A 17,564-nucleotide genomic window follows, 5' to 3' on the forward strand; every position below is an offset into this window, starting at 1 on the left:
ACACAATAGAACAACACTGATTCAAAACACTACAAATACCCTGGGGGAAAAATCAAAGCATTCATCTTCATTCTCTGCATGCTTGAATACTCCCTGTAGCCATGCCAAGCACTGGAAGCTTCATGCCTGTTGCTCATGCTATGAATGATGTGTTTTCATGCTGACATTAAAGTGGGGTCTTTAGCCATCGTGAGAGGTAATTCTAAGAAGTAGTAGTTAAAAACACAATACCTGGGGCCAGAACTCCTGAATTCTTGAATTTAAAGCTGCATCTCCTTATTTACTAGCTTGGTGATCCAGGGCAGGTGAGTTAACCCCCTCTGTACCTCAGTTTCTCATGTGAAGGTTGGAATAACAGAAGGATTCAATGAATTGTATCAGGTAAATACTAAAAACTTATGCCTGGCTCATGGTGAGCAAACAATAAACCAGCAGTTATATTATGCCAGGAGCTCTCAATATGGATCCACTATAGTCTGGCCCACAGACCAGTGATGCAGCTGATGCCAATGCAGTCTGTTTTATGCCTATGCTAGTATTTTGCCAAATGGCTGATCTGTCAGACCTAGATATCCTGACAGCCAGAGAAGTTTCTTAGGACTCAAGTAACATAGTATTGGTTAGTTACATACAGTATGGACTAAAATCATTACACATTAAGGAGAATTTTCTGGTGATTTGGAGTAGGTCATAAAACCAAAGAACAATGCATTTTTCACCACATCCTCATGGAGAGTACTCACAGCACATCCTCATGGAGAGTACTCAATTAATTCTGTTTAGAAATGTCAAATGTCATACACTATTTATCACAATTCTAGTTTTCTCTTAATTTTGGCCCAAAAATGTGAATGGTTACAAAATTTAGACCTGTTCTTCCAAACAGGAGATTATATAATTCTTTACATAGAGTAGTTTGTTCTGTTATTTTCTTTAGAGTTGCTACACATACACCTGCATCCCCACACACAAATACACAGTCGTAAAGAGCCCTTTCAGATATTTGGCACTGCTATGTTTTCAAATTAAATATGATTAGATTCAATAAATAATACAATGTCATTGTCTTCCACATCTGAAGACAATGCAAGTGAGAGTTTATGGAATGGACTAGATTGTGTGTAGGACAGAAGGATTTTTCTGTGCAAGGCTGTAAGACACACCATAGAACTCAACTATTGAATCTGATCCCAAATATGACAGCTTTCGACAGTATGCTTTTCTCAAAATAGTAGGAATATCATTGGAATAGAAATTCAGGAATTTCAGATATCATCCTGAGCAGCCATTGGAAATATTATTCTACCAAAAGAATGGGCTATATTTGGGAGAGAGATTTTATTTTCAGGACCTTGGAATGGTTTCACTAACATTAGAGAGGCTATAAAAACCATCTGAATCACCCAAGAGTAGCATTCTAAATTACAGTAGATATACTGGGTATTCCAGAAATTATGATGGGAAAATGACAACATTATTGTTTCCAAAGTCCCTCTCACATGCTACTGAATTTCTGCTATATTTAGGCAAGACTACCCCAGTAGGCAAGACTGGGGTAGGGTGGGGAAAAGCAGGGCTTGGTTCTATCACCAAATCATGTAGAAAGGAATTTATGTACTCTGAGCCTTATATAAGTCTCTTTCATTTGTCAAATTGGATGAACCACACATGCCCTTCCTCTCATGCCGGCTGTTACAGGATAACATATGTAATGCAATTTGTAATTGGCCAAACCCTCTGTGGTGGTATAATCGCAGCTGAATACACCCCTATCTGCCTGGATCACATCATCTCGTGTGTTATATTTTCTTTCTTTAAACTGTGGGCATACTTCCTTGGTGGTTTCCATATGCTCTGTGAGGTGGTGTGGCTGATAGCATGACCACCATTCCTCATTCTCGTTTGCCTTCTCCCATCATATCCCCACTCAACTTCCTGCCCCTGCCTATTAAAAATTGGCATTCCTGGATGCTGAAACAGTTACTGGCCTGCTGTGTTTCTCTCTAGTCCCCCCTCCCCCCCAAAAAAACACACCTCCAAACCTTAAGGAATTTTTCCTCTCTATGTTCTAAACTCATTTCTGGTCCTGTTTTCCCATCAGGGCTCCAGTGGCATGTACACTGTAAATATGTGTTGGACATTTCCCCTTGACAATCAATTGTTCCCTCAAGTTCAACTTAACTGAAGCTCAAATGTCATTCCCAAGAGCAAATTCCCCTCCTTGCTTCTACACTTTGATGAATGGTTTAGATGCTCCAAACCTATGAGTGACTTGATCTCTTTTTCTTCCTCTAATTCTTAGTAAGTTTTTGTCAATTTTTCTTCTAAAATATTGACCAAAACTGCCCCTTTTTCATCTCCACTGCTTCAACTCTATTGAATTTTTATTATTTAATGACTACTTTAGTAAAAGAACTATTTTTGTTTCCCTGTTTACTATCTTCTTTCTCTCTAATCTATCCACTATGTCATTGGCTTTCAAGCTGCAGGTAATGACCCACTTAAGTAGGTCATGAAATCAATTTACTCAGTCATGACTTGCATTTTAAAAAAGAAATAGGATATACTTCATGCAAAATATTAAATTTTACATATATTTAAAGGTAATATATTATTTTGTAAGACCTTTATTTTAAACATATGAACACATTGGTCATAACATATAATGCATTTCTTACTATGGATCACAATAAGAAGTTTATCAAACACTGTCAGTTCCACTAAAACTGATACCTTGCCTATCGTATTTACCAATATTCCCAATAAGAGCCCTGCATTTCGGCAAAAAAAAAAAAAAAAAAAATACTAAATGAAAAAATACCCTTACCAGCCTTTATCTTACTTCTGTTTTTAATAATTTTCTGTATCTCTCCAGTCCTGAAGAGTTAAAAGCTAGCTCTTTAGCTTGACACTTCAGGTTTTCCCAACATTATACTGAAAGTTATTCCTTCACCATACTTAGCACTAATTTACTAGCTTGAACCCCTTCATTCATGTTGAATTGGAAAGCCCATATCACTTGACTATATCACATTCATGACCTGCCTCAATAGCTACATCATAAAAAATGCATTCCTACCTCTGAATCCCCAACACACACAGACACACACACACACACACACACACACACACACACACACTTTTCCACCTCTTCAACCTTTATATATTTCTTAAGTTCTCAACAAAGTTTCAAGACCTCTTCTACTTTTGGTCCATGGCCCCTGAACTCATAGTTCTGGCTGACAATGCCACTCATTTACTAATTAATTACATATTGCTTGAGGTCATCACTTTTGTTGTAATTTATGGAACTTTTCTGAACTGTACATCCTTCCTAGCCACCTACTGCAAACACTTAGAAGGTAGGTGTCACATCCTATATCTCCCACAGAAACCTATGCATAGTAATAAGCTACCAATAAATAACATAATCCAGCCATTGAAATATTTTAAAAAATTCCTCCTTCAGTGAGATACTTTCTGCCTCTTGGCATGACTTATTCAATTTAACTCAAATTTCTATGGGTACAACAGAGAATTGCCATGTCTAGATATAATTAGTACCAGATCTACAGAGTTTTATCTGCGGAAAATGTAACCCTGGGGTACGGTCTATGAGTGGCCTATATCAAACAGCTTGATATCTCTCATCTGTGATACATCCACTTAAAGCATTCCTCCTCTAACTGTGTCACAAGGCAGAGTTAGTAACAGCCATCAAAGCAACATGAGCTCATGATATTTCTTATGCAATCAGTAGCACCATGCCAATTTCACAAAACAAAAACTTAAATTAAAAGTATACCATGTAGTGAGGATAATTTAAAAATAATTTGTTAGTTCATGCATCCAAGCAAACTGTGATGACATATCACAAATAAGTGAAAGAAGGATAACAGAAAAATCAAGCATTTATAATCTTTTCTGACAAAGCCGTCCAAAATTACTCACATGTTCAGTAGTATCATCAAATTCCCACTGATTGAGTTTAAGAAGGTTGGGGAAGAGGAAAACAAAATAAAAAGGAATGAAGAGAAATTTGTAGCCTTATAAAGTCAATGTTGCCCTCCTTAGATTAAAACAAAACAAAACAAAACAAGCAACTAAAGCAGTGTGTACGTAAAATTCCAAAGAGTAGGTGTGTTAGGCTGCCACCCTCACTCTGAACTGAGACATCAAAAGTAAATATGTTTGTATTGTTATTATTAAAATCAGCTAACACATATTTTTAATGTGTGGTTCACTGAAATGAATCAATAAGGTATAATATACAGTTAATGTTTTTAATCATATACTACTTTATGACATTTATTTTTACTTTTTCTTTATGTTATGCAATTAATTTATGTCACTAATTAGAATACCATCTTTCATAAAATATTGGAATCTTATAGCCCCAGGGAAATCTTGCAAGATGCAGTGGAATTTCAATGAAAATTCAGAGAATACATGAAGTAGGCAAAAGAACAATAATCAAAAACATATACACATAAGGCAAATCATCAAATTAATAAAGAAAAGACAAAGTAGGGGATCCCTGGGTGGCTCAGCGGTTTAGAGCCTGCCTTCAGCCCAGGGCGTGATTCTGGAGTCCCAGGATCAAGTCCCGCCTCGGGCTCCCTGCATGAAGCCTGCTTTTCCCTCTGCCTGTGTCTCTGCCTCTCTCTCTCTCTCTCTGTCTCTCTCTCATGAATAAATAAATAAAATCTTTTAAAAAATTAAAAAAAAAAAGAAAAGAAATGACAAAGTAGAAGACGGGAAGAACTGTGTTCACATTTAAGGCATTTTTTATCATATAATTCCATTAACCACCATCCTCCACAATGAAAACACTGATAGAACTACAGGTTTATAATGTAAAACTTTCTAGGACTTGAAGAACATAAAACCATTATGGCCATATCATTTTCTTTTTCATAATAACAGACTTACAAAAGAAAATATAGGCATTAATGGCTTGATTAATTTCATATTATGATTACATAATCAGACAGGACAGAATAAATATTTAGAAAAAGCAATGCCCTTTTTCTAGAGTCTAAAGGACTATGAATCTAAGTAATAAGTTCACAAAAATAGACTTCAAAACCATGGAACTGGATTTGGACCTCATTAAGTGAACCTTTAATCCAGATCCCGTTGTCAAAACGTTTCAATATATTAGGAAAAACAGCATTTTCATGAGTTGATTATATTAAAACTTTAGGGTCAATATTTTCCTTAGAGCCACAGACACATGAGTTGCTCTCTTATTTGCACTGAGACAAGAATGCAAAATTTGGCAACCTGACATAAGAGTTCTCAACTTAGCTCATAGTCTTCCTTACTTTGACACAGGGTAAGAAACCTTTTACTGAAATACATTTCAAATTTTCCAAACCCCAGCCTTTTCCATGCCCAGCCACCAATTTGCTAGATAAGCCTAGTACTCTCCTATTCATAGCATACCATCTCTATACTGGACCCAGTATAGAGAAGCTATCCACAGGTTACATGTAATCCCCAGGAGAAGCTATGAATTGAAATCTTCTTCTTCTTTTCAGGTAACTATATAGAATACAGGTGTATTTATTATAGCATTATCTTTGAAACACTTTAATTTACAAAAAAATAAAATAAATAAAACATGTAATGCTCTGCTTTAAACAACTGATTACAAAGCCAAGTAGTGACTGCATGGTTGAAAACTATCACCCAAGGATCAAGAGAATTTCTCACACACTCAACTGCTCTTCATACTTTTCTTAACTTGGCTTAACATGGTGGATCCCATTTATTTTCCAGAAAACTCTAAATTAATTTTTCATTTCATATATTAAAGGTAAAGTATTATTTTGTATGACCTTTATTTTAAATATATGAATGCATTGTTCTTCATTTTTCTGGGAAATGAAATAATTACTTCTAAGTATATGGTTTGATAAATATGTACTAAATAAAATACAAGCTGGATAATTTTCTTCAAATAAACATGTCTTTTCTTCAACAGAACAGGTCATACATTTAGTAGTCAGATCAACTTAGTTTCAATAGTTCTAACACAGCTGCTTAGAATTCTTCTTGTTACTTTGATTAAAATCAATTCAATTTTTTTGAAGTCAGAAAGGCAAATTCAGATATAAATGTGGAGAGTTGAGTATCTGTATTTTAAGAAAACAATCACATGTTTTTAATTAGGCTTGAATATCATTTCAGTACAACTCACTTCCTCATATGCTGTCAACTCTGAGAAGGTAAATATGTATCATCTGTTTTAAAAACTAGAATTTTGTACAGGATTTTTAAATGTCAAAAACAATTAAAATGAGGGTCCATTTCAAGGTATAGGCTAAAATAAATATATAATAAATAAATAAAAACATAGGTATGTAATTTCAGAGGCTTACCTGCGCATCAGCCAGCATGACATCCTTCAGCATGGGCTGGCCCTTAGGCTCACCATTTTCCATCCTCACATAATGCACCTGGTATCCTCTTATCTGGCCATGCTGTTTATTGGGCACAGGTGAGCGCCATGAGACTTTAACAGATGTTGAGTTGACAGCCTCTACCTCGACTTTGCGAGGAGGACCACTAGGAACTGGAACAACATCATTGGATAAAAGAAAATTATAGGCACTTGTCCCACCCAGTCAGAGTATTTTCTTTACTTAGGTTTAAAAAAAAAAAATGGGCAGACCCACTATGTTTCCTTTGTGGAATACAAACATTTTCAAGCAATGAAAATGCTCAACCAATCTGCTCTACCTTTTAAGAAAAGATCAAAAAACATGACCGATGCCAAAAAAAAAAAAAATGGAAGAAAAAAAGAGTATCAGAGAAATAGAAAAACATGTAAAAAATGTACAAAAGCCAAGGAAGATGCTTTGAGGCTCAAAGCATTAAAGCACAAAGAGGAATAGCATTGAAATAATAACAAAAACTGGTTGTTGATTGTTGTGTGTTTTTTAAAGATCTCTTTTTAGCAGAATAAAAAGATTCTTGATTATATCGGTTTTCTTCTTTTTTTCTCCTATCAAAGGTTTTCCAAACAACAGATGCCAAAAATTGAATGTCGAGCATCAGTGTCTCTGAAATATGCAAGACAAAAAAGCAACAAGAAGATAAGAAGACAGTTTTGAAAAGTTAACTTCAAAATGTAAAAGAATGACAAAAAAAGGCCAAGAAAAACGCAGAAGACTTCAGACGGAAGTACAGAGAAGGGCCTGGATTACAAGGTCATAAGAGCCAAATGTTCTTTTAAAAGGAAGCAAATTATTGTGTTGAGATTGAAAAAAAAAAAATGCCCAGGCTACAGCAAAGATAGGTCTTTGGCAAAAACTATTGAAGTTACAGCGATGCTGGGTAAAAAAAAGATGAGCAGAAAACAACTGATTACTGTTAGCCTATCAAAGGACAGCAGACCAAGATTGTGTCAGAAGGGTGCAAACTGACGGAGCAGAGGCAACATACCATCTTCATCAGTTCGAATCAACACGGAGAAGCTCTCAGGGCCAGGGCCAACGTCTGTGTGTGCTGTCACAGTGATGCGGTACTCAGTCCATTTTTCCAGCTGTTCCAAAAGGTATTTAGTAGTGTCCGAAGGAATGCCCAAAATCTCATGAGGTTTGTCATCTTCTCCATCCACTGAGGTGTACTTGATAGAGTATTCAGTAATAATGCCATTCTGTTTTTCCACGGGTGGAGGTTGCCAACTTACCAAAATACTAGTGGAACTTGGGCTGGTGCAACTAATGTCTTGAGGAGGAGCTGATGGCTCTTATTTTGGTAGTGAGTTAAAGGAGGGTTTGAGTGAAAGGACAGGAGTGGTTGGAAAAAAAAATGATAAAACAAAAGAAAAGGCAAAAATAAATAAATGAACAATAAGGGCAACAAAATGAAAATAAGGCTTTGAAACTTAAAATTTTAAATTTATGTACCTTGGCTTAGTAATATGAATAAACCAAAAAATGAATAAATGACCAAAAATAATTGTTAAATAATGGGTGGGGGGAATATGTGAACATGAAACCTTGAGATAATAGAGCCTCAAATAAAATTACCTACCTGCAATTTACATTCTTCTTCTAAACCAATTCCCCAGCCCTACTGTACAGACTACCCAATTAAAAAAAAAAAAAAGCTGTAAATATCGAAGATTTATTACATGATAGTCTGATGATGCTTCACAGATTCTGTTTCAAGCTTTCACTTCTACATTCTAGAATGAGGTGAGTCATATACACTATTCATTTGTGAAAAGGTTTTTAGGTCTAAAAAGTTGCAATAACTGTTACAGACCCTTCCACCAATTCTAATTAAAAAAAAAAAAAAAAGAAAAATAAAAGCCCAAATATAAGAGCATTCTTTCTAACTATCTGAAAAACTGAGTCAGCCTGACTAGTTTTAAGGAAAGGTATTAATCTAGCATTGATTGTAGCCCATATACAGTGAACATGCAGAATCAAAAAGGATGAAAACATGTAGTCCAAGATTTACCTACCCGAAGGTAATGTCGGGCTTGTTGATTCTGACTGTAACTTGTACTTACCCTATGTCAGCTTTCAGTTTTTAAAAAAAATTTATTGTAACTCTTCTTGAGACACCATTGCTAGTAAAGAATTAGATTCCACCAGCAAATTTTGATAAAATCAATAATAATCATCTATCCCTTACAAAATGTCAGTAACATAGTCATTAAAAAGAACTGTTTAAAAAAAGATTTTGAGAACCATCTGGAAAATATATTACTTATGTGCAAAATTTCTTTCATTTCATATGTAATCATATTAAGTAGAATTTGTATGAGTTAAAAGAGAAACTTTTTATTGTCCATTCTAAAATAAAATGGTCACTTTCTGAGTAATTATTTTTTATCAAATTATCCAAATATATCACTATTTGAGAAAAATTTATTTATTTATTTATTTATTTTTTTTTACTATTTGAGAAAAATTTAAAAAGCAATAAAGAGCAATGTAACCATTATCATAAATTATTTTTAAAGTTAATAATGTATAATTCCTAAAGAACGAATAAGGGGGATAAGATATACATAACTATATATATCTATATTTCTTTATTTTAAGGCAATTGATATGATAGAATGAGTAAATCATTTCTAATTTTGTGTATGTCAATATGTGGTTTGGGTATTTCCTTAGCCTTTTTTTTTATTTCCTTAGACTTTGTGGGTCTTAATATTATGTAGCATTAGATGTATCTAATTGTTTATAGGATTATCAGTCTTTTTTAATTTATATGTCTTGGCTTCTTCATTACAGTCAATCAAAATAAAAGCTCCCTGTACCAACCAAAAGGAAATTCTCATAAGACAATCTTATAAGTTTGGAGTAAGGTTTGCAAAATCACTAGAATATCTGTCATTTTTATTGATTCTGACTCCAGGTTCTTAGATTTCAAATTATAAAACTATTTCATATGCATTATCATTATTCATAATAAATTGAGTTGTTCTTGTAACAGCAAGGACTCATTTGTAATTCTTTTTAAAAAGCTGATTTGGTTTTTACTACATTGCTACCTTCAGACCTCCTATTCTGTGAGAATATATTCAACACCTCTTGAACCTTTTACTTTAATATAATTGAGTAGATAAGCTTTGATGTGGTTATAAAATGTCCATTCCATCTCTATGTATGTAAATAGGTATGTATGTATGTATGCAAAAAAGTCTGTTTTGTAAACCACACAAAACAGAATATTGAAGCATGTCACATTCTTTTAATTAAATATCTGAGTTTAAGAGTTGTCTTCTATGATATTACTTATTAGCCTGCCTGGATTTCAAAGCAGAATACAAAACTGCATTAATTTACATGCTTAATTTACATGCTTCAGTTTTTTAAAGAAAGAGAACTTTATGGGAATAGGGTATAATCACTCATGGTTTAAGTAATAGGATCCTAATACTTTTTTGTACCACCAGCCATGTTTTGAGAAAGAGAAAGAATATAAATTTTATCTTCAAAAAATTCTGAAAGATTTTAAATTTCTATAGAAAATAGACTTACTTATATGAAAGAAAATTCATTTTTTGAAAATATCCATAAATTTCATGGTTGCTGATAGGTCTAAAATTTAGGTCTGCAGAGCATCCCTTTATAAAATTCAATGTATTGAGATTATACATATCTACTACTACTACATCAAAAATCACATAAAAAGTATGAAGAATCAAAAAAAATACTTAGGGAAATAACTCCATAAAGCTGTTCAATTCAAGGTAAGTGGTAGTTTAATAGACTAATTATAGAAACATACTAATAAAGAGCAAACAATACTATTACTATGAGTCACCAAACTTTCCACCAAAAATAAACTTCCATACAATGCTTTACACAAAGCAATCTTGCCTGGACACAATAAACCCCCATTGTGATAAACACAACTATGCTTTAAGGTAACAGTTCCAAAAGAAATTGAACCTGAGGAAACAAAATACAATTTAGGATTGCAAATGTACTTGTGATTATTCCATTGTTCCTAAATTTGCCCAAATACAGATTTTCTACACATGTTCCAAATTTCCACATGTACTACTTGCAGAGTTAATAACAAACTAGTCACAAGAGCTGAGCTTTTCTCTGAGTAGAAACAAATATATGAAATAAAAACCTGTTTGTTACCAAAATTAAAACCTGTATGCTTAGGGGCACCTGGGGGACTCCATCCACTAAGCAACCAACTCTTGATTTCAGCTCAGGTCATGAGATCAAGCCATGCATCAGGCTCTGCACTGGGTGTTGCTTAAGATTCTTTCTCTCCCTTTGTCCCTCCCAAAGCACCCCCACTCCCGCTAAGATAAATACATACATACATACATACAGACAGACATAAATAAATAGAAATAAATAAACTTTAAAAAAAACCTGTGTGCTTAAAAAACATACAAGTTTGGTCTTTCTTTGTTACCTCTTTAGTTTGTTAAGTCCTCTTGTGATTATTTGGCAGTGTTCTCAACCAGAATTTTGCTTTACAGGGTTAAAAATCACTACACAGGACAGGTGGAACTCTCATTGATTTTTCTTACAGAAATCTCCTAACCCTTTCAACTTCTTTCAGCTTAGGAAGTGGGAGAATGGGGTCTGCTATTTGGACCAAGGTGGAAACCAAAATAGATCATGGCTGTAATCTCCAAAGTGGACGCTTAGTAGCATAGACACTACTGATTGTCAAAAATTATTAATTAGCTGATTGTTTGTTGGTGGAGATAAAAGGCCACAATACCTCCTGGTGAGAAAGGGCAAAAAGTAAGCAAAGAGAGACACCTACTTGACTGCATGGTTCTGGCTGATATTTCAGCTGTGGAAGCACCCAGGCCTTGAGGAGAGCGTGCGGCCAGACGGAAGTAGTACAAACTGTTTGGTTTCAGCCCTTGCAGCCTATAAGATGTCCCTGGCTCAATGGTAACTCGTTGCTGTGGATAAGTAACAAAAGGACTGGGTCATTTTTATTAAGATACATGCAAATATTTTTATCACACTGTCTGCAACCTCCAGTTTCTGCCATTGGGGTTATAAAATCATCAAAATATCACAAACAGAACCAACAGTGAGTATCTAGGACTCTACCAGGGGAATTACAGAAGGAAACCATCAGTGTTTAAAAAGCAAATTAATACAACAAGTAAGGCAATTAGAACAATGGAAACCAGAGATCATTCTAATGATGATCTAGTTATCAAATGCATCAAATAAGAGAGAGGTTGAGAGGCCACTACCCATAAATGTGTTGTACCTTATGGTGCATGTGTTGCTGTGACAAAGCCCACAATAGCAATTGACACCTGCCCCTGGCACTGGAGCATGGCCAATGTGTGCAATTTCAACTGAAGAGATTGTCTAGCTCATCTCCCATGACTTTATGCATTTTAAATAGAGGCATAGAAGATATGGCCAAAAGTAGCAACAGAAACTACTGTACGGTTTCTATGACATTGCTACACGAGATCTGAAATTGCAGAATTCTGATGGGATAAAAACCAGAGGGTTAGTCACTGAAGAAAGCTGGATAAGTTATATGAGACTGTATCATCACTTTAGACTGATTTAAAATAAAAAAATAAATAAATAAAAATAAAATAATTTTAAAACCTTCTTTGTGACTATAGAGCACACAGTTGGAGGAAAAAAATCACAAACTTTTCCGCGAATTTTAACATCATAAAGAGCTTTTGAAATAAGGTTTCTTTAATTGAATATTAGAACTCTTACTTTTCATGCTTAAAATTGACTTGTGTTTTAGCAAAAACAGAGCTATATAGGGGTAATCAATCTCATATCGAACATCAGCCTGTTTAAGTAAGCCTAAAAATATCCACTAATATGTAATCTAGTACTGGCATAAATAATCTTAAGGCTTCTCATTGAATAGAGTTTGCTGTTCACACAAACAGAAATCATTCAAGGGGAATTCAAATATAAAAGTAAAAGAAAGCATCCCTAGGGTATTCTGGCTCACAAACACAAAAGCTTTTCAGAAATTTTAGATTTCCCAAATGGTAAGTAAAAAGGGAATCCCCAAAGAAACAACTGTAAAACAGAGTAGATGTGCCAACATTCAAGCATCTACATCTATAGCATTCTCAGAGGAGTACCACTCTCCTACACTGTTGTATTTTATTTGTTTTTTAGTTGGGTAGTGGTAAGGATTTAAAATAAATTAATGTTGAATTATGTCTTAATAAAAACACCAACAGTGTTGACATGAGTACTTTAAGTTATAGCAGCATTTCAATTACATAACTTGAGTGCTTAATTCATATTGGCTCTGTTAGCTAACTCTAAAAGCACTGTATTTAGAACCTGGTCTTTGGAGATTCTGCTCAATTCAAAGAACTGTAATAAGATAGAAGTGTATAGGAACATACTAATTTATTTTAGCATTCAGAATGATATACCATAAGTTAACTGATAATATTTCATTTATTATGTGAGTGTTTTAAAAAAGATATTTCTGTTAGAAGTCAAGGGCTGCCTAGATTTGTGAAGATCTTTTTAAGATAAAGAATACTAAGAAGTATAATAAAATGACTTAGGTGGATTGAGTTTTCACATATAGTTTCACCAACATTTCTGTCCCAGTGTTCCAGACTGGATTTCACAGGAACAAAAGAATTGCATTCATTGCTATCATATATTCCCATTCTGAAAATGTTGGATGTATCTTGATACTGATTTCTGTAATTTATACAAAGTACACCCAAGAGGCAGTAGACCCAAATCCTTAAAAAGATCGGTTCTGGAACCTGAATGCCTCGATTTTCAGATCCCAGTTCTGTCATTCAATAGTGTGAGAGCTGAGGGATTTATCTTTGTGCCCCATTTTGTTATATGTGAACTCAATTAAAAGTAGAGACTGACTCACAGCACCATTGTAAGAACTGAATGAGTTAACATATGTGAAACCCTTGCTATATCTGTCAATATATATATTAGTTATATTGACTTTGTTTCTCTTTTCAGTAACTATCAACAATGGTCAGACTTCTTCAATGTACCATTTTCTTATTTGCACAGCACACTCAGACATTACATATACTCCTATAAATATCAAAGAACTCTTGGAATAGAAATTAACATTTGCTGCACAGCCTCTTTCTCTGAACCAGTTTGGACAAATCCATATATCCAAAGCCTTGGAGGTCATTTAGTCACATGTCGGCATATGACTCAAGTACTATAATGCAGAAGAGAAATAAAGGAAGTCCTTAAGTCTCATGGGGTATATTCCTTTAGATACTTTCAGATGAAGTTTGGGAACCTGGAAATAGGGACAGGAGCTGTTTTGTTGTGGTCATTTACCCCACTTCACCTTCCAAAGGCTTGAAATCAATACTCTGATTTTTTTTGGTCAAGCTTCTTTTTGGATGAGTAAATTTTTCAACCTAAGTGCTCTATAAGACATCTGACCTTTTGGCAGAACTTGGGCAAGTACACAAAAGTAGAGTCACGCCACAGTGCAGTGAATGATAAGAAGCAAATGACCTTACCTCCTCGCCATGTTCCCCATCCTTGTAGACCAGTTCGTAGCTGGCAATGGTATCTGAACGTGGAGGTGTCCAAGACAGTAATATACTTGTTTCTGACTCAGGTTCAGCTTTGAAGTTTAGTGGTTGCCCTGGCACTAAAAACAGGAAGGCAGAGGACTGAGCTGATCATCACCTTGAGTATTTGAAAACCCTTCCATTAGTGCATCTGTTTAAACCTCTCAAAATGTGTCCACATACATCAACTTAATAAAGTGCTAGGTCTCTTAACATTGTTATAGTCTACTTTCCCTCCTTCAACGGATGAGAGTATTATTAACACTGAACTTGTCCTTGATCAATTTAAAATCTATACAAGATATAGTAGAATTAACAAATATAGAATAGATCAGTTTCTAAATGTGATCTTAAGAACAATAAACTTATTTCATAATACTGGTAAAAGTAATAAACGAGACAATTCATACAATCCACTTGGAATAAATATTGTCAAATCATAACAAGTGCTAAATACAGAAACACCATTGTTGTTATTTTACAACTGAGAGCTTGTTCTCTAGCACTACATTCAACTTTCAAAATTATTTCCAATTAGATTTATAAAATCCCACCTTTGCTCCATGAACAAAACCTACTGGTAATCCAGAATCCCATTGCATTTTTTCTTACCAACCCATATTTTGAAAAAGAGGTTAAAGAAAAAAAACAATCACTTACAAATAATTACTTCTAATCCCTAATTGACTTTTTAAATCACTTAGTATACTAGGCCTAAAGTGAACTTAATACTGTCCATAGTAAGATGGAGCTAAATTTACTACACAAATAAAAAAGTTTAAAGAATACATTTATTATCAGAAATGCAGTAATTTAACAGATGTTATCCATAATTCTCATATTAGTCACATACCCTTGTAATAGACAACTTGGATAGCTCTATATCAGATCTATTAAAAGATGAGACTTCTATCTAGTTTAAAACACTTTACTCAAATGCTGTATTAGAATAGGTTTTACAACCCCAACGTCCTAGTTAACACCAAATCCCATTAAGTCCTCTATCCCTTATACATAAGACTCATGGAGCTCAGGCATCACTAGTCCAGCTAACCTTACATGGTCCTTGGCCCATGTCTGCTCTGATTGGTTCAAATTAAATATTTGTGTCATTACCCCTGATACTGTGTTATGTCTTAAAGGCTGATAGCTGACCATATGCCCGTATTCCCACAAGTAAACATGAAAATTCTGTGCATATTCAATGAAAAACAGAACAATAATACTTTTATACTAGAGGGGAAAGAACATGTGAAGTGTTTTTTGGTGAATGGGCATAAACATTGAAAAACTTAAGAAAAAATATACTTTGTAGCTAACATAAGACTTCAATTTCTTAAGTAATACTTAAAGCATAATTTTCCTAAGTAAGAAGATCTTTGGAAATATAAAAGGTTTTACTTTTTTTTCTTTTGTAGCCATCTCTCTGTAATACAACTTAAAAAAAAAAGTCTTTTGTTTAAAAAGAGATCGAAGTCTAAACAGATCTACCACAATAGTTTCCAGTATTCCTATTTTATTCCTCTCTCTGGGGTGCTAACAGTGTGTGTGTGTGTGTGTGTGTGTACGCACACACACACGCTCATGCATGCACACACGTGTGCGTGCATGTATGTACCTGCATGTGCAGGCATACACTCTCATGTTTGGACTTATGCATAAGGGGGGATCAATAGTCAGTGCTTCTTATTTCTAGTTGCATTCATCATCTTTTCTCCTCTTTTGTATCACAGGCCTTGAGATACTCATTAACTTGATGCCTCTGTGAACATACTTTCTAAACAGGGTATCTTTTTTTCTTTTCTTTTTTCTCTGTAAGTATTTGCCTAGTGAGATACCTAAGGCAATCATCCAGACCGAGAAATGGAGACAAAAGAAGATAAAAGATCAAGAGCAGAGAAGGGAGAACAGAGGGAAAAATAAACAGGAAAATAGCAAAGCAAATAGAGAATGCATTAGTTCTAAAAGGTAAATACCAAAAACGCTGGCAGGAGCAAAAATGGAAGCCAAGAACAATCAGACAGATGGGGAATTTATGATTGGATTTTAATATTCAGAGGATTAAAAGGGTTCTCAGCCTAAAAATGCATATTTATGCATATGTGTGTGGTCACTTCCTTCTCTCCACTTTTGTTTCCTTTTTTCTTTCTCCCAACTTCCACCAGCCTGGGAAGGAAGAAAGCCTTATGGTAACTCCTGACTTACCCCAAACTGGAACACAGTATTGTCAAGAATTAAAACCAGGGACAGAACTGAAAGCTGCTCTCAGGATAATTATTGCTTGTTATGTATTTCCTCCCGGACTAATGATAATAATAAATTGACATTGATTGAAAACATCTTGGGAATCTAATTAACTTCTTCTTATTTAAACTGTTTACTTTTTTGCTTTTAATTTGTCTTGAACAAATTCCCAGTAGGTCTCCATGTTTTATCCTTGTGTAGTGACACAAACTTCATCTGAGCCTCCAATGCATTAAGACACCTCTCCTTCTAAATAACGAATTAAACAGGCTTGAAGCATCAGAGGGTGTACTGTCCATTTTATTCTTGGACAAAATAAGCAGTGGTCAAACGACTTTAAATATATATACAAGGTTCTCCTCTTCTTCTATCTTGTCCTTCTTTCGAAGTGGTCTGGAGGGTAATTTAATTTACTAGACGTTAAATTTGTGGTAGAAATATGGATGTCCAGAGGTATCAGGCAGAGAGATCACTTAGTACAGAGATCAGTGGGGTCTGGGGCCAGTGGAAGTGCGCCTAGCCACCTGTAGGCCTTGGTAATGTTCAGTGCCAGGAGACTAAGGCTTTGTGCAATTTTGGTCCAAGCTTGCCTGAACTGATTTTTCAACGGAAGTTTACCTTCTAAGTAAAATCTTTCCATTTTTAACCATTGGAAATTAACTGAATTAATTGAAATTAATTGAAAAACACGATAGGAGACAAATATGTCTACAGGCAAAATCCAGCAAATGGACAAGTGCTGTCAAAGACCTTTGTATTATATCAGTCTCTATATTCATAAACACCTTAAGGTGCCACCTCCCTGGGAACTGAAGATTCACCTACGGAGATGCTTCCTCATTTAGCCATAGTTGAAACAACCACAATAAAATGGAGTCATCAAAGTAAAAGAAAAACAGCTATGAAATTAATGGATTTATGTTTACATTCCTCAAACACAGTTGTCCTAATGATCATAATATATGTACATGAAGGATCACTTCAGGGAGCCCCAGTTTTATTTCTCTGTATTATTTAGAAACACAGGGAGTACTTCATCTTCTGTCAGTTAGACTTGGATATCAATTACTGTGGCTTCAGGTTCTATTATCATGTATGTTTGTGTTTTTTAAAACACAAAAAACACCTTTTCTCTCTCTCTCTCTCTCTCTCTCTCTCTCCACAAATGTTTTCACAGTCTTTACACCTCAAACCGACTGGCATTCTTTTATCTTCACTTCTTGTTTGTCTGTGTCTATTTTACTTTTATTTAAGAGCTTTTCTGGGTTGTAGT

The 17,564-nt window shown here is 34.7% G+C and overlaps 1 protein-coding gene across 47 annotated transcripts in view; it reads right to left on the reverse strand.

Annotated features, from left to right (window-relative positions):
• Positions 1-17,564, reverse strand: part of PTPRD (protein tyrosine phosphatase receptor type D) — a 2,163,408-nt gene that overhangs the window by 161,173 nt on the left and 1,984,671 nt on the right. For 25 of the 47 annotated variants that reach the window (XM_038552342.1, XM_038552385.1, XM_038552349.1 and 22 more), the window contains 5 exons: positions 13,994-14,127; positions 11,275-11,419; positions 7,453-7,758; positions 6,387-6,580; positions 3,952-3,978 (listed from right to left, as the gene is read on the reverse strand). In XM_038552342.1, coding sequence (XP_038408270.1) covers positions 3,952-3,978; positions 6,387-6,580; positions 7,453-7,758; positions 11,275-11,419; positions 13,994-14,127 — 806 coding nt within the window. The remainder of the gene's footprint in view (positions 1-3,951; positions 3,979-6,386; positions 6,581-7,452; positions 7,759-11,274; positions 11,420-13,993; positions 14,128-17,564) is intronic. The other 22 variants (XM_038552389.1, XM_038552387.1, XM_038552373.1 and 19 more) reach the window with 4 other exon arrangements.

The sequence above is a fragment of the Canis lupus genome, chromosome 11, assembly GCF_011100685.1.
Source record: "Canis lupus familiaris isolate Mischka breed German Shepherd chromosome 11, alternate assembly UU_Cfam_GSD_1.0, whole genome shotgun sequence".
NCBI classification, from domain to species: domain Eukaryota; kingdom Metazoa; phylum Chordata; class Mammalia; order Carnivora; family Canidae; genus Canis; species Canis lupus.